Source organism: Scheffersomyces stipitis, chromosome 2, assembly GCF_000209165.1.
Source record: "Scheffersomyces stipitis CBS 6054 chromosome 2, complete sequence".
NCBI classification, from domain to species: Eukaryota; Fungi; Ascomycota; class Pichiomycetes; order Serinales; family Debaryomycetaceae; genus Scheffersomyces; species Scheffersomyces stipitis.
Genome location: NC_009042.1, coordinates 514233 through 539250, shown reverse-complemented (window position 1 = coordinate 539250; position 25018 = coordinate 514233). Strand labels below are relative to the sequence as shown.

The 25018-nt window shown below is 41.6% G+C and overlaps 9 protein-coding genes across 9 annotated transcripts; 2 read left to right on the top strand and 7 right to left on the bottom strand. All coding sequences in view use genetic code 12, as the record gives it.

Moving 5' to 3' along the window:
- Positions 1-109: 109 nt before the first annotated feature.
- PICST_55751 (predicted protein) lies at positions 110-394 on the top strand (the record flags this gene model as incomplete). Its single annotated transcript, XM_001382824.1, has 1 exon — positions 110-394. One exon carries the CDS (start codon positions 110-112, stop codon positions 392-394), a length of 285 nt encoding a protein of 94 aa, XP_001382861.1.
- Positions 395-886: 492 nt separating this feature from the next.
- NCB2 (Class 2 transcription repressor NC2, beta subunit (Dr1)) lies at positions 887-1270 on the bottom strand (the record flags this gene model as incomplete). The annotated part of the gene is made up of 1 exon (XM_001382302.1): positions 887-1270. A coding segment is annotated over one exon (384 nt), but the record flags the coding sequence as incomplete, so codon positions are not given.
- Positions 1271-1836: 566 nt separating this feature from the next.
- On the bottom strand, positions 1837-2718 carry PICST_54655 (predicted protein; the record flags this gene model as incomplete). Its single annotated transcript, XM_001382301.1, has 1 exon — positions 1837-2718. A coding segment is annotated over one exon (882 nt), but the record flags the coding sequence as incomplete, so codon positions are not given.
- A 1926-nt stretch (positions 2719-4644) lies between these two features.
- On the bottom strand, positions 4645-8313 carry PICST_55861 (predicted protein; the record flags this gene model as incomplete). The annotated part of the gene is made up of 2 exons (XM_001382300.1): positions 4645-5019; positions 5104-8313. The coding sequence occupies 2 exons, from the start codon at positions 8311-8313 to the stop codon at positions 4645-4647; spliced, it is 3585 nt and encodes a 1194-aa protein (XP_001382337.2).
- A 102-nt stretch (positions 8314-8415) lies between these two features.
- HYU1.1 (5-oxoprolinase) lies at positions 8416-12926 on the bottom strand. The gene has a single exon (XM_001382299.1). It carries the CDS (start codon positions 12696-12698, stop codon positions 8769-8771), a length of 3930 nt encoding a protein of 1309 aa, XP_001382336.2. The 5' UTR covers positions 12699-12926; the 3' UTR covers positions 8416-8768.
- A 349-nt stretch (positions 12927-13275) lies between these two features.
- Positions 13276-14407, bottom strand: PICST_81457 (predicted protein; the record flags this gene model as incomplete). The annotated part of the gene is made up of 3 exons (XM_001382298.1): positions 13684-14407; positions 13446-13554; positions 13276-13382 (listed from the first exon to the last, which is right to left on the bottom strand). The coding sequence occupies exons 1-3, from the start codon at positions 14395-14397 to the stop codon at positions 13276-13278; spliced, it is 930 nt and encodes a 309-aa protein (XP_001382335.1). The 5' UTR covers positions 14398-14407.
- A 328-nt stretch (positions 14408-14735) lies between these two features.
- Positions 14736-16234, bottom strand: RNR2 (small subunit of ribonucleotide reductase). Its single transcript, XM_001382297.1, has one exon. It carries the CDS (start codon positions 16160-16162, stop codon positions 14909-14911), a length of 1254 nt encoding a protein of 417 aa, XP_001382334.2. The 5' UTR covers positions 16163-16234; the 3' UTR covers positions 14736-14908.
- Positions 16235-17767: 1533 nt separating this feature from the next.
- On the bottom strand, positions 17768-19498 carry PICST_55521 (predicted protein; the record flags this gene model as incomplete). Its single annotated transcript, XM_001382296.1, has 2 exons — positions 17768-18455; positions 18495-19498. Coding segments are annotated over 2 exons (1692 nt in total), but the record flags the coding sequence as incomplete, so codon positions are not given.
- A 2393-nt stretch (positions 19499-21891) lies between these two features.
- On the top strand, positions 21892-24985 carry DNL1 (DNA ligase IV; the record flags this gene model as incomplete). Its single annotated transcript, XM_001382823.1, is given in 3 exon segments — positions 21892-22570; positions 22595-24678; positions 24691-24985. 3 exon segments carry the CDS (start codon positions 22130-22132, stop codon positions 24983-24985), a joined length of 2820 nt encoding a protein of 939 aa, XP_001382860.2.
- Between the last annotated feature and the right edge of the window lie 33 nt (positions 24986-25018).

Below are 25018 nucleotides of genomic sequence, written 5' to 3'. Positions count from 1 at the left end.
CTATCTGTTGGTTCACGTTCATCATTTTCACGTGACCCTCACTATAAACAAGTGAACACAAATAATCCAACTAACTGGTCTGTAGCCATTCTCTTCCTCGTTGTCAATCATGTTCGGTCTTGGAAAGCTACTCTATGTAATCATATTGACTGTGAACGGGATTGCCGTTCTCAGTGAAGACCGATTCCTCAACCGCATAGGCTGGGGCTCTTCGGCTTCTTCCCCCAACGGCGGTGGCCAGTTCCAGCAATACGGAAATGGCTTCGATCAAAACGACGGAACTTCGGTCAAAACCAAGATTATCAACTTGATAGGTGCCATCAGGACGTTATTGCGAATTCCTTTGATAGCCATAAATGTAGTGGTGATCTTGTACGAGTTGATATTGGGTTAGAGCTATAATTGCAAATGAGCACCTCATAATCCTATTACGAAAACGAATGTCCAAGACATCAAATTCCATCACAAACATAGAGATCAATTTCAATATCAATATTATCAATGAATACCATATAATGAATATCAAATCATTAGTGGTTTCAAATCAATTTTAAAGAAGATCAATTTTAATGACAAACCCAGATATACAATCCAGATACATGAGCACAATCAATGTGATCGACTAATTTACGAAGATCAGCTTAATCTCTATTTCTGGGTTTCAATACTAACAAACTTAACGATGTTAATACTATTGATATGAATATTAATCAACTCCTCCTTCATTTACGCGACCGGCTCTGCCTTGTATATACAATATATTCAGTTTCATTATTATACAGTTCGTAATCATTAGTACTATAGAACATAAGTCTACATCTATAACGTTCAATTATGCATTCTCCGACTTGACAGCAGGCTCAGTTTGGGCATGAGAGCTTTGTAATCTGTCCCTCGACTTTTTGAACAACTCCTCCTGTTGTCTCAACAACTCCTCCTCTGACAAGCCTGAGTTCTGGAACTTGTTATTCTTCTTTTCTTTACCCTTCAACAACTCCTTATGCTCACCCAAGACCTTGTTGATGATTTCGAGATAGTTGTGGAAGTCCAACTCTTCCAACGCCTTGACTACATGGTCAGATGCAATTGTCTTTTTGGCTTCCTTCTCGGCAATGTCATTCAGTTGTGTTGATAGCATCATAATGAACTCTATGCTACACTCAGTGATGGCCTCACGAGCCTCTTTAGAAATGGCAATGTCTTTGGGCAAAATCTCACCAATTATTTTCTGCACTGTGGCTTTGGGCAACAGCAAGTCGTCCGACGACCCTGACGACGAATACTCGGCCATACTGCTCTTTCTGTTCTAATATCAAATGTTGTTTCTTCTCTAAACAACCGACTTATAATTTATTTGTTCTACATACAAACCCAAAATTTCGCACAATTGATGGCCCTTTTATATCTTTTTTCTCGCCGAATTTCAAGTACACGCACGTGACTACGAGATGCGTACAGGTATGTTCGATAACTTCTGGGGCAACTTGAGTAACTTAATTTTGCAGCTGGTGCTATGAAGACAAGATCGATTGTAGGAGTATAAAGGAGTCGTTGAGAGTATTTGGAACTGCTCGTTTCATTAGAATAAGAAACAAGAATGAACAATAAGTGGTGATTACACTGTCACATCTGCCTCTACCATTGCACAATACATCGAAACATCTATTTTGCCGAACAGCAGGTCTTCAACCTCTTCGATATACTCATAGTGAAAGTTGAAATATCAAGCTATTCTGATATTCCAATTATTCTAAAATCCCAATCATTCTACTGCTCTAGTTATTCTAATATTCTAATATTCTAATTATTCTAATATTCTAGTCTATGCTATTCTATCTATTCATCTCTAATGAATTGTACTGTGCTATCGATAAACTGCTCTGGCAAGTCCGTAACGATCCAATGACCACAGTCAAACTCTTGGTAGCTGAAGTTACTGAAATATTTCCTAAACTCTGAATACGACTCCGGCTCAACAAAATTGGAATGTTTGGCTCCCATTACCAAGACAGGCTTGTCGAACTTCTTACCTTCCACCGATGAAGCTGGCCATCCTCCCAAATGGTTCATTACACCATCTTTGAGAAAATTCAATACTGGCACTCGGAAAATAGGATGTTCGGTGAACTTGCTCTTGATGATATTAGTCTTCAAGAATGCTCGCACCTTTTCATCTCTTTCGTACATCCTTAGAATAGAGTCGATTTTCTTTTCTCTGAATGCTGGTGGTTTGGTCTTGAACTGAGGTGCTTCGTGTTCGACCTGACACATTCCGATCAAGTCATGTGTGAAACTTGAGTCTAATACTTTTGCTCGGGGACTGTTATCGATTACCAATAGCTTCGAGATCAACTCTGGCCTTATCAAGGCTGCGATCATTGATGTCTTGGCCCCCATAGAATGCCCTGCTAAGATAGTATCCTTCCAGCCACGGTCCTCTAGAAACCGCACCACGTCTTGAGCCATAGTGTAGTAATTGTGCGGATTTGAATGAGGGGACTGGCCATGATTTCGCAAATCAACACCGTAAACCGGGTTCTTAGTCATTTGCGTTATCTGCCTAGCAACAGAACCATAGTTCTGTTTGGACCCAAAAAGTCCATGCAACATGACAACTGGAGGTAAACTGTCGTCAACCTCAAATCCTTTGGTAGGCTTGAACTGCTGCCAATGCAAGGGTACCGTTTCGTTATTGGGAAGATCCTCTACTAGATCTAATCTCAAGTTGTTGTAGAGATGTTTGTACTTATCCGATAAAATTCGAGACGTTGAAAGCAATCGAATTGGTCCCATACCTCTCGGCACCAAAACATGGGTGCCATACATCCTTTCGAACAATAAATGGAACAGAACGAGTCCCAGCTCCGATTTTCAAAATCGACTCAAATCTGAAAATTTTCAGTATCTACAAAATATTATGCAAGATGCAAAATCTACATGAAGCTCCAAACTTTACTCATTTCTTAGGCGCAATTTATTTCTGCATTCGAAGAATATGTTAACTTTAAGAATCTATATACATAGCAAGCATCCACTAATTGTAATTACTTCATCATTAAATTTGTTACATTAAACCATGACTATCTAACAATAACATTAGGAATTAAATTCTCATTTTTTATTATCTCTGTAGCATTACTACTAGTTGCTATCTCCACTATTGTTGTTACCTCTGGCACCGCCCATGAACTGGTTGAGCATTGGGTTGTTCATCAAGTCCGACAAATCTGGACCAGCACCATCTTGACCGCCCAAACCGAAGTTCTGAGCCATTTGACGGACAGCAGGATTGCTCATCAAGTTTTGCATGGCGTTTGGATCCAGCATCATCTGCTGGGCTGCTTGCATAATTTGTGGGTTGTTCATCATTTCCGACAACGATGGCATACCACCTCCACCGAACATGGATGAAAAGTCTGGCAAACCTCCAGCAGATGCACCAGCAGCAGCACCAGCAGCTGGAGCAGAACGTGCAGTTTCAGAAGTAGAAGAAGCCTCGTCGTTGGGCGAAATCGAACGCTCGAGCTCTTCCTCGACTCTACGCTTGGCCGTTTCGTATCCCTTTGTCATACCATCAGACTTCTTGTCGCCTTCCACTTCTAAACCCTTCTTGTAGGCTTCCATGGCAGCTTTAGCATCACCCAATGCAAATTTGGCCAAACCCAATCTCGAGTAAGCTTTAGAGAAGTCTGGGTTCAACTCAATGGCTTTCTCGGCATCTTCAACAGCCTTGTCATGCTGAGAAGAAGACGAGTAAGCAGCAGCTCTGTTGGACAAGTAGACAACATTGGAGCCGTCCAAGCCAATAGCCTCAGTATACTTGGCAATAGCTTCCTCGAAATTTCTTGCGGCCATGGCTCTGTTACCTTCAACCTTCAACTCGTCAGCCTTGGCTTTGGTTTCGGCATCAACTTCCTTTTTAGGTTCAGACTCAGTCTTAGAAGTAGTAGCAGAGGCAGAGGCAGAAGCAGTAGAAGCTTCAGCAGCATTAGACGTAGTGGTAGCAGAAGCAGTAGGGGAAGCAGCAATCAATTCTGACAATGATTTGCCACCGAATTTGGCATCAACAGCCTTGGAGGTTTCTTCCTGATTCACTTCAAAGGCATCTGCGATACAGTCGATGGCAACATCCATGGACTCGGCATAGTCTTCAGCAATGTCCTTGTTGGTTACAGCCTGCTTCAAGAAATGGATGATCGAGAACGCTATGTCCTTGTTGGTAACGGACGACATTTTGTTGATAGTGCTGATATATGAAATAATTGATAGCAGATCAAAAATTCAATCGAAATCAAAAAGAGTTGATATTCAATATGAAAATCAAAAAACGAATTTAGCGAAAAGTGCCCATAAATATTCTTATCGTTAACTATGGAGCATGCTCCAATTTCTCACTAACACCGTGGTGCGACACCGCCAAAAATGTCGGCTGGTCTTCTGGAACATTCTCTTGGGGACCAGTGTCTTGCGACATTATTGCAACTGTTTTCGATTCCCGTTTCTATACTACATTTCCCGACTATGGGTCTAACCATAACATATTAACATTTACATGGTTCATAGGTTACAATTACTATCAGACATACATTCTACATTTGTATGCTTAAATTTCTAATCTTGCCTTTGGAATATTGTCGTGTCTCATTACTTTCTATAACTTTTTCCATTATTTTTCACATCCCGCAACAACTTCCGTAACTCTATGCTATTGTTGCGTATTCTCTTCGTCTCGCTGTTGACATAAGTCTTGACACCGAATCGGAGAAAGTCACATCTGAACTTGAGAAAACTAGAAATCTCAGAAGCGACAACTTCGTGTTCCCATTTGATATCTACATTGAGCTTCATGATCTGCTTCACTTTCTCGGACTTTGTCATGAGCAACTTCTTATACCTCGCTTTTTTACTCTCAATAATGTTACTGAAGTTGAAAAACGCACTGGTGGTATCGTCTTCAAAGTCCAACTCCGGAATCGGCTCTATAGAGAAAGTACTTCTTCTACTGAGTGATCCACCATTCTCTTGCTGGCTGTTAGCAGTGGGAACGCCATTAGCAGTGGGATTGCCATTGCTATTGTTATTCGAATTCAAATTCTCAGGAACATTATTGCTTGGGGATTTTTCTTCGATTTGATGCAATTCGCTGTTAAGTTCTCGAATTGAACTGTAAAGTTCCTTCCATGTTCTGATCTCCTCTAGGATCTTGTTGACACTCTTCAACAATTCATCCAACGAGATTTGCAACCAGAACACATAAGAATGGAAACCGCCCCAGCATGAATCTTGAATTTCCGCTTCCACTGGCACTTTCAGTTTAAGTTCATCTGTGTAATTACCTTCTCTATCTACTAGCTTCTTTAGTGCAGATAAATACACAGTTCTGATATCGGTCTGCTTCATATCAGCAATAGCACTCAACTTACCAAACTTATGAAGTGCATCTTTATATTTATACAAATCGGAAATTGCAAAAGTCAAGAAGAATTCTATCTCGTCGATCTGAGAGGACTTCAATTTAACAACTCCCAAATTTGCTCTTTTCTTTTCTTGACGTAAACTAGCTTCTTGAATAAAGTCTAAGGTCAGTCTTTCTCTGTCTCTACCTGTTTCTAGAAACCTTTCGAAATAGCAATTTCCATTTCGATATAACAATCCTGTGAAGAATAAATTTAGTGTGTCGATCAATCTGTTGATTCTATATTTGTGGAAATACGGAGTTGTTGAGCCCAACCCATAGTTCAACCAAACGACGTCCTTATCTGGTAGGTATGTACAAGGATTGTCGAGTTTGATGAAATAGATAATCTGTTTAAGCATCTCCAATGATTTATGATTAGATATACCATCAGAATCGCGGAAAAATATAAACCAATCTCGCTTGTTCTGGTCATACTTAGCATTGAGAGAAAATAGTTTCTTGCAATCCACTTTAGGTAAAAAGTTGTCTATGTAGAATCCAAATATGAGACTTTCGATTTTTTTGAACGTCTCATTTGGAATCGTGGACTTCATGGACAGAAACCCAAAATAGTCAAAAACATTGTAGCAATTCTTTGAATCTTCAAGTAAAAAGTCAAGCCTATTGTCTTGTAGCAAATCTTTAAGATTCTCCAATCGATAGTATTTTACATATAGAGTCAAAGGAGTCATATACTTGCTGCTCTGCTGATTGACGGAAATCAAATTCTCCTTCCTCGATAATAACTGCGACTCTGGAATATTCTTTAGAATGATGTGCAACAAAGTATTTCCAGATTTGTCTATATGTTTATCAAAATTGATGTTTTCTCCGCCGTACTTTTGGTATACACATGCAAATGCTTCGGAGATCAAGGTTGGGTAGTTAGGATGATCGTAACATCGACATATGCTAAATAGCGGCGTATGCGAGTTAAGATCTTTCAACTCCCAGTCGATTATATCACCTAGTATGCCCATTAGCTTGTAGTTATGGAACAAGTAATGTCCCACAGATCTACCAGCATTATCCACAGAGTTGAAATAAGCAACCTGTTCCTCTTTTGTGGCGCTACTGAGGATCACATTTACTAAATCGGTAGCAATTTCAGGACATTCGTCCGCAAGTGCAACCATCACTAGGTTCTGATTAGTAATGATATTCTTGTCAAACAAGAGCTCGTCAATACTGAACCAATTAGGGTGCTCGTTGATGAGCATGTCGTATATGCTGAAGTTTTTCGCCTTGATGGCGAACATGATACAGCTCTCTCCATTGATATTTTTGCTTTTGAGATAATGACTTGAGGGTATTTCCTTGCCTACATAATTTTCATGAACTTCATCTAACATCGTCTTAGCGGCGTCGACGTCACCCTGCTGTATGGCAGACCAGAATTCAAAGTTCTGTTGTGAATGTACAATCAAATCAGATAATTCATCACTAAGAGATGAAGATAGATGAAATAATACAGCATCCAAGTTGCTCATGATGTAGTTGAAATGACCATCACCAGAGTAATCTATAGCGCTGAAGTTTTTGATATAGTAGAGGTGCGCTTCCAAGTTATCTATCTTGGAATGCACAATAACCATGATTAAAAGACCAATGAGCACATCTGCATCCATTACGAAGTCTGAGCCTGACTTCAAGTCTGATAATATATTTACAGTATTGATGATGATTTTTGTCTTCGCTGTCAGGTTAACAATTGAAGAGTCAGCTAGCTTAGAGAACTCCTCTATAGCTAGAGCAACTTTCTCTTGTAAAGTGTTTATCTGCCAAGGCTTAAAGATCGGTATATCTAGCTGATTTAGAGCTAAACATGATAAGCGGTTGTATGTCTCTGCTGTTAAGAATTTGACTGCTTCTGGGTCATAACTCTGTTTGTCGTCGTTAGGGTAGTTGTATTGGAATAGCAATTGCGCCCACAATTTATCGTAGAGATTTAGTTCCACATAATCATGTACCAAACGGTTTAAGTCTAGCCCCGGATATATGCTGAGAATGTGGTTTATTATGTTATAGGTTTGTTCGCTATCAGGGTTTTCTACTTTGATACTGTCTTGGATAATTTTGTAAGCTTCGTCAAGCATACTGTGGAACTCGATTCTGATGTGTTCGAGCTTCTTTCTCGTATTTATACGCAATACTCTAAACTGGTGATTATTATGATGAAACAATCTGTAGAATCGCTCTGATACTGCTTTTGAAAGCAACGGGAAACTACGAAGAAGCTTTTCAAAGGTGATAGAATCCTGGACTTCTTGCTGCGAAACGGATCTCTGACTACTTGTTTCGTCATCTTGGGGAATTCTACTGAGATGTTGGTGAGGATCGAAACTCCCGATCAAACAGTCTTCTACGTACAAAATCATAAACTTGCTCCCTTTGGGGAAGTAGTCACAGAAGGAGCTAAAGTACTGGAACAGTAAAACGTTCAACTTCAATGACCTCTTGAATCCTTTGCCCATGAAAACCATACCATTCTTAAAAAGCACCTGTTTGCCACTCATGGTATTATATATTACCAGCTGAACTTTTGATATGGGAGTGATGGTAGACGAATAGGAAGTGCCTGTTCTGATGATGTGTGATCGTATGAATTCTTCATTGTTATAGCACAATTCTCGAAGAAGTACCTTATGAGAAGATAACTCTGTCGCTGGGTCATAACAGTGATGTAATACATGTGCTGGAGGTACAAGAATGGTGAAGTCATTGTGGTTTCTGGCCAATTCCTCTATGGTCTGTTTGAATGGAGCCTTGTTGTAGTAGGGATTGTTGAAAATACAGTTGAGAAATGGATTATATAGCAAAGGTAGATGCGCAGCTGACTTCTGCTGAGGTGTCATAGTTCTCCTGTTCGATTTGGAGGAGATAGCTGTGAATACGGCAGGAGTTGGCCGATAAAGCTATTATTATAAATGGAATCTGCAAGAATGTCTCAGCCACTTATCAGGTGAGTGTGATGTCGCATTTTGTGGGGAGACATTGACTGAATACTAACTATGGAGCTATCCTAACAGATGACTTATACGTTGTAGTCTACATCGACTAGAGGTACAATATTATACAAAGTTGGCGTGTGAGAAACTGAAGTATTCAATTATACATGAGATTATTTGAATTTAGAATAGTTAGACAAAACAATCATAAATATTTGTCACCAGTTGCAACTCTTACCATTCTGGGTAGATCTTTTTTCAGTACTTTTTTGCACCCTTTTGATTCAACTTGGCACTCTCACACATATTGTGATGCTTCTAAAGTCTGTACATGTATTGACGAAATGTTCATATATAGAAAATCAGTTCGTCTCCTGGGTAATTGATCTCATTCCTACTGAGCCCGTGAGGATACTTGGGACGCTAGAGGTCACCGGGTAGCTAACTGCATTGGAATCGTTCACAGCCCCATCAACTCTTGCTTCTCCAAAACCACCACCGCCAGGAGTCATAATTACAACTCTATCACCCTTAGAAATAGAAACAGTACATTTTCCACCCAAATAAATTCGTCTGAACGTACCGGGCTCTTCTTCATTGTGCCTGTACCAATAGTTTCTGCCTCTAGAACCAGACTTACCACCCAACAATCCAAATGGAGCCAATGATCTTCTTTCCATCAAACACGACACCTGCAAGTTCGGATAGGTAAACTCAATATCTCTAACAACACCATTGCCACCCTTATGAAAACCATCACCGCCAGATCCTTGGCGAACAGAATACTCGTGCAATATTACAGGGTAACGTTTCTCAAATAACTCAGTGTCGGTAATTCTGGTGTTTGTTGTATGACATTGGACTACAGACTGACCATCCCAAGTAGGGCCAGCTCCAGAACCGCCACAGATCGTCTCATAGTAGCCGAAGGAAACATTGTTCTTCTTGTCGGTTATACCAAAAGTGAAGTTGTTACAAGTTCCTTGGGAAGCTGCGGCAGCCTCAAATGCCTTTAACATGACATCAACTATACGTTGAGTAGTTTCAACGTTACCACCAACAACAGCAGCTTCAAATGAAGGGTCCACAACAGAACCAGGTCTTGTTTTGAAGATTATCGGCCTCAAACAGCCATTGTTTAAAGGGATATCACTGCTAATCAACGATCTCAAAACATACAACACAGCAGAATACAAGATTGCCTTTGGTGCATTCAAATTTCCGTAGATTTCATCACCTGATTCTGTGAAATCAAACACAGCACTGCCCGTGTCATTATTGATTTTCACTGTCAAAGCAATGGGTGTACCATCATCCAAATAGTCAATAGCCTTCAAATCATCACCACCAAACTTTTCGTAAGCCAATCGTAAAAGATTACGCACAGCAATTTCGGCTGTAGACTGAATGGCTCCCATATACAAGTTGATAACATCGAGACTGAATTCGTCAACTAATCTTTGCAATAAAGTTATCCCTTTGTAGTTTGCAGAAACCTGAGCCTTCAAGTCGGAAATGTTGTCGTTCAAGGTTCTGGTTCCTGAGCCACCTGGATGCTTTGCTGGTTCTTCCAACAATATTCTGGTGATACCAACTTCATCAAACTTGCCTCTTGAACACAACTTATGAGTCACAATAGCAGCACCTTCGTCATAGATGGTCTTGGAATTAGGAGGCATGGAACCAGCAGAAATTGAACCAATGTCAGCATGGTGACCTCTGGAAGCAGTCCAGAATATAGGATTATTGTTCTCATCTAACACGGGAGTTATAACAGTAATATCTGGTAAATGAGAGCCTCCCGCCAGCGGGTGGTTGGATACAAGAACATCACCTTGCTCCAACTTTCCATCCCAAAGACTCCTCTGAGCCTTTACAGCAAATGACATTGCACCCAAATGGATTGGAACATGCGGAGCATTAGCAACTAAATCACCATTTCCATCAAATAAAGCACAGGAGAAATCTAACCTTTCTTTGATGTTGGTTGAAATGGCTGTTTGTTGTAAAGTTCTTCCCATCTGCTCAGCTATGGACATGAATCTATGACCAAAAACCGACAACTGAATTGGATCAACAATCTTGCTAGATAAATTTTGACGTTCTTCTTGTTCAACTAAGATCAAAATATGATCTGATAAGATGGCAGCCTTTGATTTCGGTTCTACTAAGATAGTTTGTGTGTTATCGATGATAATTGATGGACCTTCTATAATTGTACCAAACTTCAATTCGGGCAACAAGTACACCGAAGTGTCCAACCATCCTTCACCTTCGAAATAAATTGGTCTGATGGTTTCAGATTTCTGAGCGATAATTGTCTTGGTCAATTTGTTGAATTCTTCATATGGATTATGGCTCTGCTTGTCTTCACTTTCAACAATTAATAAGACTTGGACATCGTCCACTAACAACTTTCTATCCAAAGTGAATCCGAATTCACTCTGATGTCTTTGAATAAACCTTTGGTCTGCATCGTACTCTCCTTCAATTCTAGGTATAAGGAGATGAGTATCTGAGCCCACATATCTCATGTTCAAGTAGACCTCAAGTTTGGTCTTAAATTCTGACAAGTGTTGATCCTTGTAATCCTTGTAAGCTAAATCAATCAACAGATTAACTTTGGTGTCAATACTGTTGAAGTTCTGCTCAGAATAGACAAATGAGGCTGGCGATTGTTTTTCGATTACAATATCAGCTAATTGGATACCGTACGCAGACAACAAAGAGGAATACTTGTGAATAGCGACATGCGATATTCCCAAATTTTTAGCCAAAGAAACGGAGAATTGACCACCAGATCCGCCAAAACATGCCAAATTATGGTCCGAAGTGTTGAAACCCTTAGCTTCAGTCAAGTTTCTGATTGGCCTAGCCATTGCTTCTACAGCCACCTTCAAGAATCCGCTGGCTACTTCCTCTGGAGTCAAACTGATTCCTTCTTTAGCTTTGTCCTTGTTGATTTCTTCTGTCAATTCTTTAAACTTCTTTCTAGTTAACTCGTAATCCAAAGGCTGGTCTTGATTAGGACCGAAAATCTTCGGGAAGAAGTCTGGCAATAATCTGCCTAAATATAAATTGGCATCAGTGACTGTCAAAGGGCCACCCTTTCTATAGGCAGCGGGTCCTGGATCAGATCCTGCGGATTCAGGACCAACTACAAACATGCCATTCTTCCAAAACAAAATGGAACCACCTCCTGCAGCCACCGTAGAGATATCTAACTGTGGGGTTTGAAGGCTGACCTCGCTGACTACAGTTTCGTATATATGTTCCAAAATACCTGAGTATCTAGAGACATCGGTGGAGGTCCCACCAGCATCAAAACCTATGGTGGCCTTCTTGGTAACGTCATCATAACAAGTTTCACCATATCCAACCATACCGCCGGCAGGTCCAGATAAGATGGCTTTCAACCCGGTGAACTTGTACCAGGGACAAAGACCACCATTTGATTGCATGAAGAGCAACTTGTTACCAAAAGCTTCAAGTCCACCTTCAAAACCATTTCCGAAGTTGTGGATGTAGTCATTGATGATAGGACTTAAGTAGGCATCAGCAACAGTTGAGGAAGTACGATTTACCATACCGATCATTGGCTGCAATTCATGGGAAACGGACACAGTGTAGCCAATATCTTTGGCGATCTTAGCTACCTGTGCTTCATGTTCAGGATAGGCGTATGAATGCAATAACGACAAAGCAATAGTCTTTATCTTTCCTTGATCAAAGATTGCTTGCAAGTCTTGTGTCACTTTTTCGTAGTCTGGTTTCTTTAAGATTCTAATAGTGTCACCAGTTACACCTTGTACCAACTCATCCGAAGTTTCATCCAATTCAAGCTTATCACCTCCACCTTCAGAAAAACCGTGCACGGTGACTCTTTCGTCGATTTCCAAGACTTGGTCATATAAGTAGCTGAGCTTCTTGGCTGTCAAATCGAAAATGCTGGGTCTGGTCTGGTTTCCAATTACCAAGACGTCTTTGAAACCTTTGGTAGTCACTAGCAAGACACCGGCACCTTTCCTTTCTAACAAAGCATTGGTAGCTACAGTCGTACCCATGCGGATTGACTGGATACTGTCCAACTTCAACTTGGCTCCTTTTGGAATTTCAATTCCATGCACCTTTTCAAGCACTCTTCTGATTCCTTCGGTAGGAGCATCTGGATAGTTCTTGGGATCTACCGAAAGTAACTTGAACACATGATCTGGCTGCCCAGGGATCTTGGCTATGACATCACAGAAGGTTCCACCTCTGTCAATGGCAATCTGGATTCCTTTGTGAGTCATTGAGAGAGCAAGCGATTGGAAATTGAAAATTGCAAAATGTAAAATGCAATAGAAATTCTGAAAATGTAAAAGTGAAAAATTGAAAAATGAAAAATTCAATTAGTGTCTTAGCAGTATTGACTTTAGGACGGCGACAAATGAATAAAATGAATTGAAATTTCGGTAGTACCAATATATTTCTATTGCAGTCACAGTTATTTCTCCAATAACCTGAATAGACCAGGATTGTCAAGAGGAAAGGAAGTAAGCAGGTATTTATAAATTTCTGAGATTAACTATTGCTTACATTTATTAGTCTGGGGTATCGGAAGTGGACGCATTTTTTCCCGATGCTGCACTTTTATCGAGGACAAGCAGTTGCAAAAATGTCGTTTCCACATTACGGCAACCGGAATCAGGCTCTAACTATCCCGATAAACCTGCTTCAAGATATTTCTGCTCAAATGAAAGATATAAGAAACATTTCCAATGAGTGAATTTCTATTGTTGGCAACTTATCTGCATTTGTATACAATTACTCTGGACTACTTGTCATTTAGCTTTCTTCCTTTACACTACAATATATATTGCAAAAAGTCTATAAGGAAAGGTTGGTGGTTTTTGTAATGAGGTTTCCGAGGCTATCGTATTTTGGCTCCTTATCTTCCTCTTCTATCAAATTTCCAAGACTATCGTATCTGGGCTCTTTTGCCTTGAGGTTCTCTTGATAAGGTTCTTCTTCTTCGCTATCCTCTTCGTATTCATCACTATCTTCTTCACTTTCCTCGTCTGTATCTTCTTCGCTGTCCTCGTCACTGTCTTCATCGGTGTCTTCGTCGCTATCAGAAGACGCTTCATCTAGTCCCTCTTGAAGCGTCTTGTGCTTCTTAGCATCCTTCGGTATGATATTACCCAAGAAATCGTATTCCACTTCGCTTTCTTCCTCTTCTTCACTTTCCTCATCGTCATCATCATAGAAGTCCAACAAATCGCCTCTTCTGTTCACATTGCCTGTCATCCACACATCACCAGTCTGAGCTTTTTGCTTTCTCTCTTTGGACTCGTTTTCAATCTTTTCTAACCACTCATCCTGTGCCTTCTGCACAGATGTAGAATCTGTACATTTCTGATACACCCTAATCAACTCTTCGTTGATCTTCAAGAATGTCAATCCCCAGGAAAAGTTTTCCAAAAGAAGCTCGGCCCAGTCAATGTGTCCTACAATAGCAAAGCATGCAGCAAGCGCCTCTACACAGTTGAGTTTCCAGGGTTTGCCATAATTGACCGGGTTGGCAGCTACCAAATACGGCAATAATCTCTCATTCTTACCTCCGATCTTATTAAAAGGAATCTCATCCAATCGGGCCCACGAACATTCTACAACAGCAGCTCCGTTACTTTCGACAATTTCCTTATCATCAGGACATACAACTCCTTTTCCATTTGGAGAAACGACAACACCAGCAAATTTTTGGCCTACACGAAGATTCTTGATCAATCCTAATCTCTCAAGCTTTTTCCCACTACATCTCTTAGGATCACAGTGGTCGAAATCCCACATGGCTAGCTTGGTAGGAAACTTCTCACCATTGCCTGAACCCGTAGAAGCACCAGTTTCTTGTCTTCCTTTTCTGACATGGTGTTGTTTGGATTTGTGCCCATTCGAAGTTCTGGAGTTGTTGTTTCTGTCTTCCGAAGTCTTGTTCTTTCCTTTGGCCATTGTGTCTCGTTCTGTTTGATGTTATTAGGTGGATAGATAAAAATTTAATACTTTTTTTCGCATCGCAAATTTTATATACTTAGGAAAATTGTTTCGTTTTCCGAGACTTCAGTGATAAGCATAGTTGGGACCATCTGAATACTCCACTAGCTCCGCGTTGTCGAGAAACATATTGTAGTATATAGATTCTGACTAGTAACTTTCTATAGAAACGAAGATAAAGAGGTTCAAAACGACAACTCACGTGTCTTATAGTGAGTTCTTCATTGCACAGCTAATGATAGTTATTGTAGAGTTCAAGATACCAGCCAACACTTACAATCAGAATCGTAGATTTTAGATAATGACAATTGTATATTTTATACAAATTAATAATATAGTACAAGCCAAACGGTGCTTGGAATCAGAATTGAAGTGGAGAACAGAGTATTAAAACAAATAGACATAAAAAACCCAAACAGACAACCGTGATATAAATGACATAACCAACTTTTTCTGAGATGCAAATTGTTTAGAAATCTTCATCGAACGAGAAGTTGTTCAGCGGGGTCTTGTTGTCGCTGCCAGACTTGGCCATGACACCGGCCTTTTGGTAGTCACTGACTCTCTTTTCGAAGAAGTTGGTCTTACCAGCCAACGAGATGTTTTCCATAAAATCGAATGGGTTGGTGACGTTGTAGACCTTCTTGTTTCCCAAGGCAACCAACAATCTGTCAGCGACAAATTCGACATATTGACACATCAATTCGGCGTTCATACCCAACAACGACAGAGGCAAAGCGTCAGTGAAGAACTCCTTCTCGATCTTGACGGCCTCGGTGATGATCTTCTCCACGATTTCGGCATCGGGTCTGTTCTGCAAGTGAGAGAACAACAAACAGGCGAAGTCGGTGTGCAAACCTTCATCTCTGCAGATCAACTCGTTGGAGAAAGTCAAACCTGGCATCAAACCCTTCTTCTTCAACCAGAAGATGGAAGCAAAAGAACCAGAGAAAAAGATACCTTCAACAGCGGCAAAAGCGACCAATCTTTCACCAAACAAGGCGTCGTCATCAGAAATCCATCTCAAGGCCCAGTCAGCCTTCTTTCTGATACATGGGATGTTGTCGATAGCATTGAACAAGAAGTCAGCTTCCTTTGGATCCTTGATGTAGGAGTCGATCAACAACGAGTAGGTCTCTGAATGGATGTTTTCCATCATGATCTGGAATCCGTAGAAACACTTGGCTTCTGGAATCTGAACTTCAGCAGAAAAGTTTTCTACCAAGTTCTCGTTGACAATTCCGTCCGAAGCGGCAAAGAAGGCAAGGATTCTGGAAATGAAGAATCTCTCGTTATCATTCAAACGGTTGTTCCAGTCGGTGATATCCTTACTCAAGTCAATTTCCTCGGCAGTCCAGAAGGAGGCCTCGGCCTTCTTGTACATTTGCCACACTTCGTTGTACTTGATGGGGAAAAGAACAAAACGACGCGTGTTTTCCATCAACAAAGGTTCGTCCTTTTCCATGGCCTTCAACTCGTGACGGTGCACTTTGTGCTTAGCCAAAAAGGCACTGTGTTCTTCGTCAGCGTTGTCCTTGGCCTCTGGGGTAACTTCCTGAACGGATCCGAGATTGGCCTTAGCAATAGCCAAGTTCTGGGACACGTCTTTTTGCTGGGCTTCAGCTGCTAGTTGGTCGGTTAATGACTTGCCCTTCATGTTAGACACGTCTAAAGAAGAGATCTTACCAGTCAACCCGTTGGTTGGAGTTTGTTGAACAGACATTGTGAAGTTGATATTAGACAAAGAGGAAGTGAAAAGCTTTTGATAACGTGATACTCTTGGAGTTATTTTCGTGTCGCAAGTGATGAAACTGGAAAATGTGAAAACTCAGTAGCTGGGAATCGCCCTTACTTATATACTGGGACAGGCTGCAAAATTACACTAAATAAAACAAAAACAATACCAAGATATTATTCTGCTATATTCCGTGGACGGGTATAGTTAAGATATTAGTTGTTGTGGATTCACGAAAAGTTCTCAGGAAGAGGTGGAATTTGCAGGTTGTAGTCACGAGACGCGTTGACTCTGCAAATGGTGCATATTTATATGGGAAGCCAGTAAGAGCTGTATTGCTCTCAATGTAGCTCCTATTGAGCATACAATGGGTGTGGTGACTTCATTGCGGTTGTATTCGTATGTGCTAGTCTTCCCAGCTAATTGCCCGTCCTTTCCGTTCCGCAATTGCTGAGTCAATAATTCGATTTCATCTCATCTCCGTCCCTTTGCAGGTTGGCTTTGTTTACTTATGCCCTGATTTGAACGCGTAACAATAGACGTGTACGGCATCGAGAGACACGTATAATTCCGTATCTATGATGAAAAAGGCAGGACGTGTAGGGACAAAGACGTGTCTTGTCAAAGACGTGTCTGCCACACGTCCCAAACCAGCAATAGGTAAACAAATTGTAGCCTGTTTCACTTGTTGTGTGTTGCTTGCGTTCATGCGGTTAGTAATGCTGCTTGTTTTGCAGTTCGTTAACTATGGCCAGATTACGTCTGGTGGTTGGCTCACTTTGAATCGGATCGGTTTTCACTACACGCGTCTTACTAATTCATAATTCTCGGACGTGTTAGTCAGTTTTAGTAATCTATAATTAGTCCATCACAAGATGGCCGTCTCGGCCATTGACAAAAGTGGAATGAAGTCTCCAGAATCGGCTTATCTTTCTGATCTCCCCCACCTTCGTGTCAAATATTACGACTATTGTACTGATCTTTATAGTGGAAATACCGAATTCTGTCTACCGGAGACACCACGGCTGATTGACCCACTAAGAGTACTTGAAGCCATAACCTACAACAAGCTGTTGTGTCAATAAGGCATAACTCATAACAGCAATATCTATAGGCCACTATCTCTACCGTTACTCTAGACTCTTCACTTATTGTACATTTCTATAAAACTATGCATGCGAGCACGAGAACTACCGATTACACCTTGGCTGTACCGTCGTTCAGGATCAAGTCTATCATATTCTTGTATGGGTGGAGTTCTTCCACTGGAGTGGGCATATCAACTATAGGGGCCAACGTCTCATACTTGTAATTGTTTACATCTTCATTGTTCAACTTCAATCGACTGCTGTTGGTCTGGACATCGCTATCGACCTCTACTTCAACTTCATATTCGTCATCTTCTTCTTCCTTGTCGTTTTCATGCTTGATTATGGGGTAGGCATTGGATAAAGGTGAAGAAACTGCTCTTTGTCTTCCACCAGCCAAGCTGATAGGCTCTCCCAAAGCTCCGTCGCTGAAGTGTTGACTAATAGGTGGACTCAACGACTCGTAGAAGCTATCATATTCATTACTTGCAACTTTCAATGCTGAAGGACTGGCAATCTCATCATAGTCGATGTCTAAGTTGCTGTACAACTTGCCGATGTCCCCATGACCCTTGTAGATCTTCTTGGGGTTTTTATATTTGACGGAAATCGCTTCTTTGAACACTCTACTCCATTCGAACTCGGTCCAGTTTTCTTCGATACACTCATTAATGTTCTGCTCTGCCAAGTTATGCACATCGTCAATAGAAAGGTATTGATAATGCGGCAACGAGGGTAAGCCAAACAACAACGATCCTGGATCTGTTTTTTCACTGATCATCTTCTTTGGTCTACCGTACAACTTGTAGGCATCAATGATGTGGAAGTAGTTACGGATCATGGTTTCGATGGCTGGAACCCCTGGATGAGATACAGGCATAAGATACAAGTACTCGGCCGTGACGAAATTCGACATATTCTTCTTGAAGAAAGACGATCCCTTGGGAGAGTTTGCTTCTGGAGTTCCACTCTGACTGGTACTGGAGGCAGAAGCACCAGAAAACGTTCTACGGTGCAACTTTTTACTATGGTGATCGTCCGGAGTAGGAGTAGGACCATTATTGAAAAACGAAGTAGTCGAAGCTACAGACAAGCTTTTCGAATGCGTGTGGTATGGAGTTACTGGTGGTCCTCCAGCAGCTACAGAAGACAAGGAGCTGTTCGACTCGCTTCTGCCAAAAGTGCGAATGGCACTAGCTATAGAAGGCGAAGCCGGAGGATCCAAACCAAACCCAGAAGAAATTACAAGATCGTTATTATTAGACTGAGTGTGGTGAGTGAACAAATGCGCATACTGCTTATTGACGTGGATTTCTCCATTCAACTTCATGATGGAGTTGACGTCAATCATGTTAGCCTGTTCTGGGTACACGTTATATGCATTTGTTAAGTTTGGAATATAGACCATCAAGTTCTTCTTGGTCATTTTTTCCGAGGTGTAGATCTCAATTCTTCCCTTCTTCTTGTTATCGCTTGGAAAGATACACACATAAACCTTGAGCCATTTGGACGAGATCTGTGGGAGACGTAAATTACACCATTCATACTTTGCAAATCGTTTTTTCAGCGATAAGAGAACATGAATATCCGCGAGCTTTGAGCCTTTAAGAGACAACATGACGGCTGTAAATGCCTCGTTGAGCGAATTGTACTCAAACTTGCTCAAAAAAATAGCAGAAACCCAATCATTGAGATCCATTCTCGAGTTGAATTGGATTAAAACAGTGTTCTCGTCCTGGAAGTCCTGGTAGATCTTGATTTGATTCTCGGTACCTTTGCAGACTTCAACACGGAAATCTATCAAGTTGATGTACTTGGGTTTGAACTCATTGTTTCCATTTTCAAGGGTGAACTCTTCAGTAGAGGGGCGCCAGACGGCCAATTCAGACCCTGTCAACTTAGCTTCAACTTCGATCCAGGCTGTTTCGTTTTCGTAAACGGCCGGAATTTGGAAACTGCCGATGGCATACGTTCTCAACCGCTGGGCATTGATGAGGTTAACTATGGGCGAGAGTTCTGGTGGAAGGTCCTGGGTCTGGACCTTGTTCTGGAGCAATAGCAGTCGGCCGTTTAGAGATCCGACCAGTGCGTTGGGACTTCCGAGGTTTGGGCCGTCCAGTGAATAAATTCGCAGATGTCTGACAAATGAGGCTGGCGTTGCCTTGGTTCGGTCGGAAAGCGTTCTTCTGTGGCCGTTACCCGAGTAGATAGACGAGGAAGCATCTGGAGAGGTCATTTTTGGTGCTTTTAAAGGAGAAAACCCCCGTGCAAAATTAGATCCCGTAACCGGAGAACTTGGTGAAGAACCTCCGACCAAAGACGAAACCTCGGAATTGTTGGAGTCCGAATAGAGCCGAGTGTCGATTTTCGGAAGTGACAATCGGAACGGATCTGAAAGGTTTTGTACTGGGGGACTTCTGGACAAGGAAGAGTTTGTTGAAGATTCTGTGAGTGGTATGCTCACGGACACGGCCGCTGTCTTAGTAGGGGATGATTCAGACAAATCTTGCGATGGTGTGCTCGGTTGGCTCTGGTTGGAAGAGGACCTGATCTTATTGATGACACTGTTTGGGTTTGGGAGACGAAACGGCATGCTGATAATTGTGAGATCGTGAATATATAGTGAGTATAGCTAGATTCGTAAGCTATAACTCGATAGTGATACAGTGGAATATGCTGGAGTGCTGAGTAAATGCTAAGCGAATGTCGTGAAAAGTTTCAACTGGTTCCAAGTGGTTCAGGTTGATGAGATGAGACCGTGGAAAATAGCAGTGAAATTTAGGAATGAACCGCACTCGGAGTTGGAGCTCTGAAGAATGGTGCCAACAGTCTTGGTTTGTGCAATGATACTTTGCTGTTGAATGAGACTTGCTGGTCTCGGTAAGGAATAAACTATAGCCAGTAGCAAATCGAGATCGACGCTGGATCTCGTCGTTTATCGGTATATAAATAGAAGGAGGCAGGGTTTGTGCCAGTTGACTTTTCGGCAGGAGAAATTTCCAAAGGGGCGACCGCAGCCAGATGGGAACGATATGGAATCGCTAGTGTGGCAGAGAAAAAACAAGAAATAACCTGATGTGGATAAATGGCACAGATATATATCTATCTTGTGTGTGGATACGATTTATATGACGTTATATATGTGAATATATAAGTCTGCTACAGAGTTGTTACTAATGATTAGTGAGATGGAGCCAGAGAAAAATATATGAAAAAAATAGCCTGTCTGCCACAGATGCTTCTATATATAATTAAACCTCATATGTTTTCCAAAACAGCCCGAAACTAAAGGAGCCCTGTAGCGATGAGCCAAGACTCCGGTGCACTTCCGGCCATACCTGCTCCGGCCTGGTCTGGAAAGCTGGGGTCATGAAGCTGGGTGGCCCAGAGGAAGCGACGGGTCCTGAAAAAGAAAGAGTTGTGCCATATGCCATCTTATCGCAACGAGCCTGGTGCCGCAGAAGGTACAAACGCTTGTCAGATTCATCTCAAATTTTTGAAAGAGGGACCTGAGCTCTGGAGCTTATTCTAGTGTGAGCGTTCTGTGTCGATTTCTGCCTTCCTGAAACACCAATGGGGCCGTATAGGGACCGTTGGCTGGAGATAACCACTTCCGCAACTCCCACACTTGCGACTTGGGCTTGAAAATTCGGCCATCGCAATCTAAAAAATACGGCGATCGTCGCAATATTTGTCATTACGTCATACCTGCCAGACTCCGGCTGGGGTCGATTCTCTCACCGTCGTATGGACACAGGCACTGGTGATCCTCTGCAAATGTCATGTTGCCAACCCGTTCACTGTGCTACCAAGACCGTGTAGTACAGAGGGCTGCGCCGACGGCGTTTCTCCTCTTTCGTAGCTCTTTTGCATGTATTCCTAGGCAGTTCTATTATTTCCCACTAAATTGTGTCTCCCAGAAAATATCATTATTTGTGGAATTTTTTCGCTTTCGCTGACAGCCCCTGGATGAGCCAACAAGTCCCAATTGGTTCGCTGTTCCCATTGTACGGGTACGGGCTCAACTGTATGCACAGCGTCTATGTAGTCCACATTCTGGCCGGCACCCTTTAGCTTTAGTCTTTAGCCTTTTTGGGCCATTTCTTGCCTTATCTAGACTGGCAAGATGTTCCATGGATCTGGAGAAGCTCGTAAATGGGGCTAAATGTCGTGTGGGCTGTCCCCACCACTACAGCTGGTGGGAACATCTTCTGCCTTCGTATAATAGCATATAATAGTGAAAAATCGTATGGAAATGTCCGTGTATCTGAGGATTGTCGTTCCTGGGTGGGCATACATTCCATAGCCCTTACGAATGTCCATAAGCCAATCTGGGCGCAGGGCATGTAGTGTGGAATTCTTAACTGCACAGCCAACGGGGCCAAGACCACTGCCTCGATGATGTGAGGTTACATGGGAGACGCTTGTGGATAATGTGAATAATGAAGAGAATTCCGTCTGGGTGGGCTTACGCTTTTCCACCTGCTGCAGCTCAGATTGTTACCGTATAGATTTCTCTGTTAGCTGTACAATTTAAGCATTTAGATTTTGAATCTTACATATATAATTAGCGTTAACGTCAAGAATACTTCATTGTACATATAGGCTTAACAAATTGCTATCGCTCATAACTAACGGAATTATGTCAGCCACTCAGCCCACCAACTCTGGCTCTCACCTTGTGCACTGCCGCTGTTAGCTCCACTTGCTCGCACTCTGAACCTCCCTAGTAGCCAAACGCTGTTTCCTGCACTGTCTGTCTTATCGTCCCAATAATATTCTTATCTAAATCGACTTCTTCCTTCCTTTGCAGATTGTGCATTGCAATTGCGCAGTTTCAATTTCTCTAATTCCCTTCTTTCTGGCCATGTCTTTCTTAGATAATGTCGAGCCTCCTACCAATCTCCAGGAGCCGCAGTACAAGTTTGTGGTGGATGAACTTTTCACCCAACTAGACGGTGCCAACAGGGCCAACTTGGGCCATTTCAGAACCGTTTCCGATAAAAAGGTGTCAGTGATCCAGACGTTTATCAAGACCTTTCGGATTCACATCGGTGACAACATATTCCCCACGGCCCGCTTGGTGTTCCCCGATAAGGACCGACGTCTCTACTACATCAGAGATGTAACTCTAGCTAGACTCATAGTCAAGATGTATTCCATACCTCCGGAATCGGAGGACTACAAAGTGTTGTACCATTGGAAGCATGGTTTCCAGAAGGAGAAAAGATTCACAGTAGATTCAAATAACTTGCGAGATTTGCCGTTGCGGGCCTCGCGTATTATTGCTAATCGTAGAGAATCTACAGTTGCTACCAACGATCAGAACCAGCCAATCACAACACGCCATTCGTATACTGTAGCCGAAATGAATTCCAAATTGGACTCATTGAATGATGCAAAGAAGTCTCAAGAACAGATAGCCATCTTAAAGCCTTTGCTAGACTCTCTCTCTATTCCCGAAATCAGATGGTTGCTTCATATAATTTTGAAAAAATCGATTCTAGTACGATTTGAGAACTACTTTCTCAGTGTATGGCACCCAGATGCTCCAGCCTTGTTCAAAGTGTGTAACAATCTCCAGAAGACATTCAACTATCTCGTAAACCAAGAAACTAGGTTGAATAAGAATGATCTCACTGTACACCCGACACTCCCATTCCGACCTCAGTTGTCATTTAAGTTGACAAAAAACTATGACAAGTTGATCAAGGATATGTCGATGACAGTTCCCATGGATGTGAACTTCCAGAAGATGTTCGCGGCTAAAGATCTTGCTGGAAAGTTCTACATGGAAGAAAAGATGGATGGCGACAGAATGGTTTTACACAAGCAAGGGAAGCACTTCAAATTTTATTCGAGAAGGTTGAAAGACTATTCCTTTCTTTATGGCGAGAACCTTGAAATCGGCTCTCTTACCAAGTATTTATCCAATGCATTCCCCAGTAAAGTGGACTCGATCATTTTGGATGGAGAGATGGTGGCATGGGATTTCAAGAGAAATGTAGTGCTACCATTTGGGACTTTGAAATCTTCGGCTATTCAGGAGTCCGTCAGACAGTATACGACTATCGATCAATATGAACAGCAGTCTTCTTATCCATTTTTCTTAGTGTTTGATATTCTCCATATCAATGGTACCAATTTGACGAATCATCCGTTATTCTTCAGAAAGGATATCCTCCAGAAAATTATAAACCCAATACCACATAGACTAGAGCTTCTTCCTTCGATAATTGGTTCAACTGCAGAAGATGTACAAAGAGCAATGAGAGAAGTAGTTAGTTCCAGAAGTGAAGGCATTGTAGTAAAGCATTTGCAGCTGAAGTACTTCATTGGGGAAAGAAACCCCCACTGGGTAAAGGTCAAACCAGAGTATCTTGAGAAGTTTGGTGAGAATCTTGATTTGACAGTAATAGGCAAAGTTCCTGGTGTGAAAATCTCGTATATGTGTGGCTTGAAAAATGATGATGACCAGGTCTTCTACAGCTTCTGCACTGTTGCCAATGGGTTTACAGAAGACGAGTATGATAAAATAGAAAGAATAACCCATAACAAATGGATAGCTTACAAGGATCAATTGCCTCCCTCAAAGGTGCTTAACTTTGGAGTAAAGAAACCAATGCACTGGATCCACCCTCGGGATTCAGTTGTATTAGAGATAAAGGCTAGGTCTATTGATTGTACCGTTGAGAAAACTTATGCGGTGGGAACTACATTGCACAATCTCTACTGTCGTAGCATACGAGAAGACAAATCAATTCACGATTGTACCACTATTAGTGAGTATAAGCAAATCAAAGCTAAGTATTCTAAGGATTTGGAGAAATCTCACTCTGCCAACAAGAAGCGAAGAGTGTTACAGGATTCTTTTGTGCAAGAGCAACAACCAAAACGGGTCAAAGTAGAGTCTGATCTATTCAGCGGCTTTGATTTCGTTATTCTCAGTGACAACTTAAGTCGCAATGGAGATAGAATCACAAGAGAAGAATTGATTATATTGGTAAAGAAATACGGCGGGAATATTACCAATACGGTTCACAAATTAGGGACCAGGCAGACTATTGTAGTTACCGAGAGAGAATTGCCTACATGTAAAAGCTACTTTGATAAGGGTATCGACTTAGTCAGACCCAGTTGGCTCTTTGAGTGTATCAACAGAGTGGCCATTGTACCCCTTGAGCCTTACTTTATCTTTGGATCCAAGAATATGGCTGTGTTCAAGAACAGGCAAGATGAATTTGGAGACAGCTATGTTATTCACCAAACGGTAGAGTCGTGGGATCGAAATAGATTCCAACGTCTTCCCGAGACGGAAGTTGACATCTATCGTAGAGAATTTCTCGAGGATGTTCTGGCTACAGAAGAGTCGTTTCCTCGTCGCTTTCTATTTCACGATATCAAATTTCATATAGTGTCAGTGCAGAGTACGGAAAACTATATGGTAGAATTATTGCAGGATAGAATAGAGAGGTTTGGAGGGGAAGTAATCGCTGCACATGCGGGGTGTTCGTTTATTGTTGTGTGTGGTGATTCAGAGAACAGGGATAGAACTGAGGTTTTGAACAAGGTTAAGGCCATCACTAAGGATATCAGTGAAAAATTACAATTTGAAGATGCTATTTTAACCACAAAGATCCCTAGTGTTGTCACTGAAGCTTTTGTAAAGCATTGTATCAAGAGAAATGTACTTCTTGATTCAGACGACTACAAGTACATTTGATTGAAAAATAGCAAGTGTAAAATAGTTGCGAAA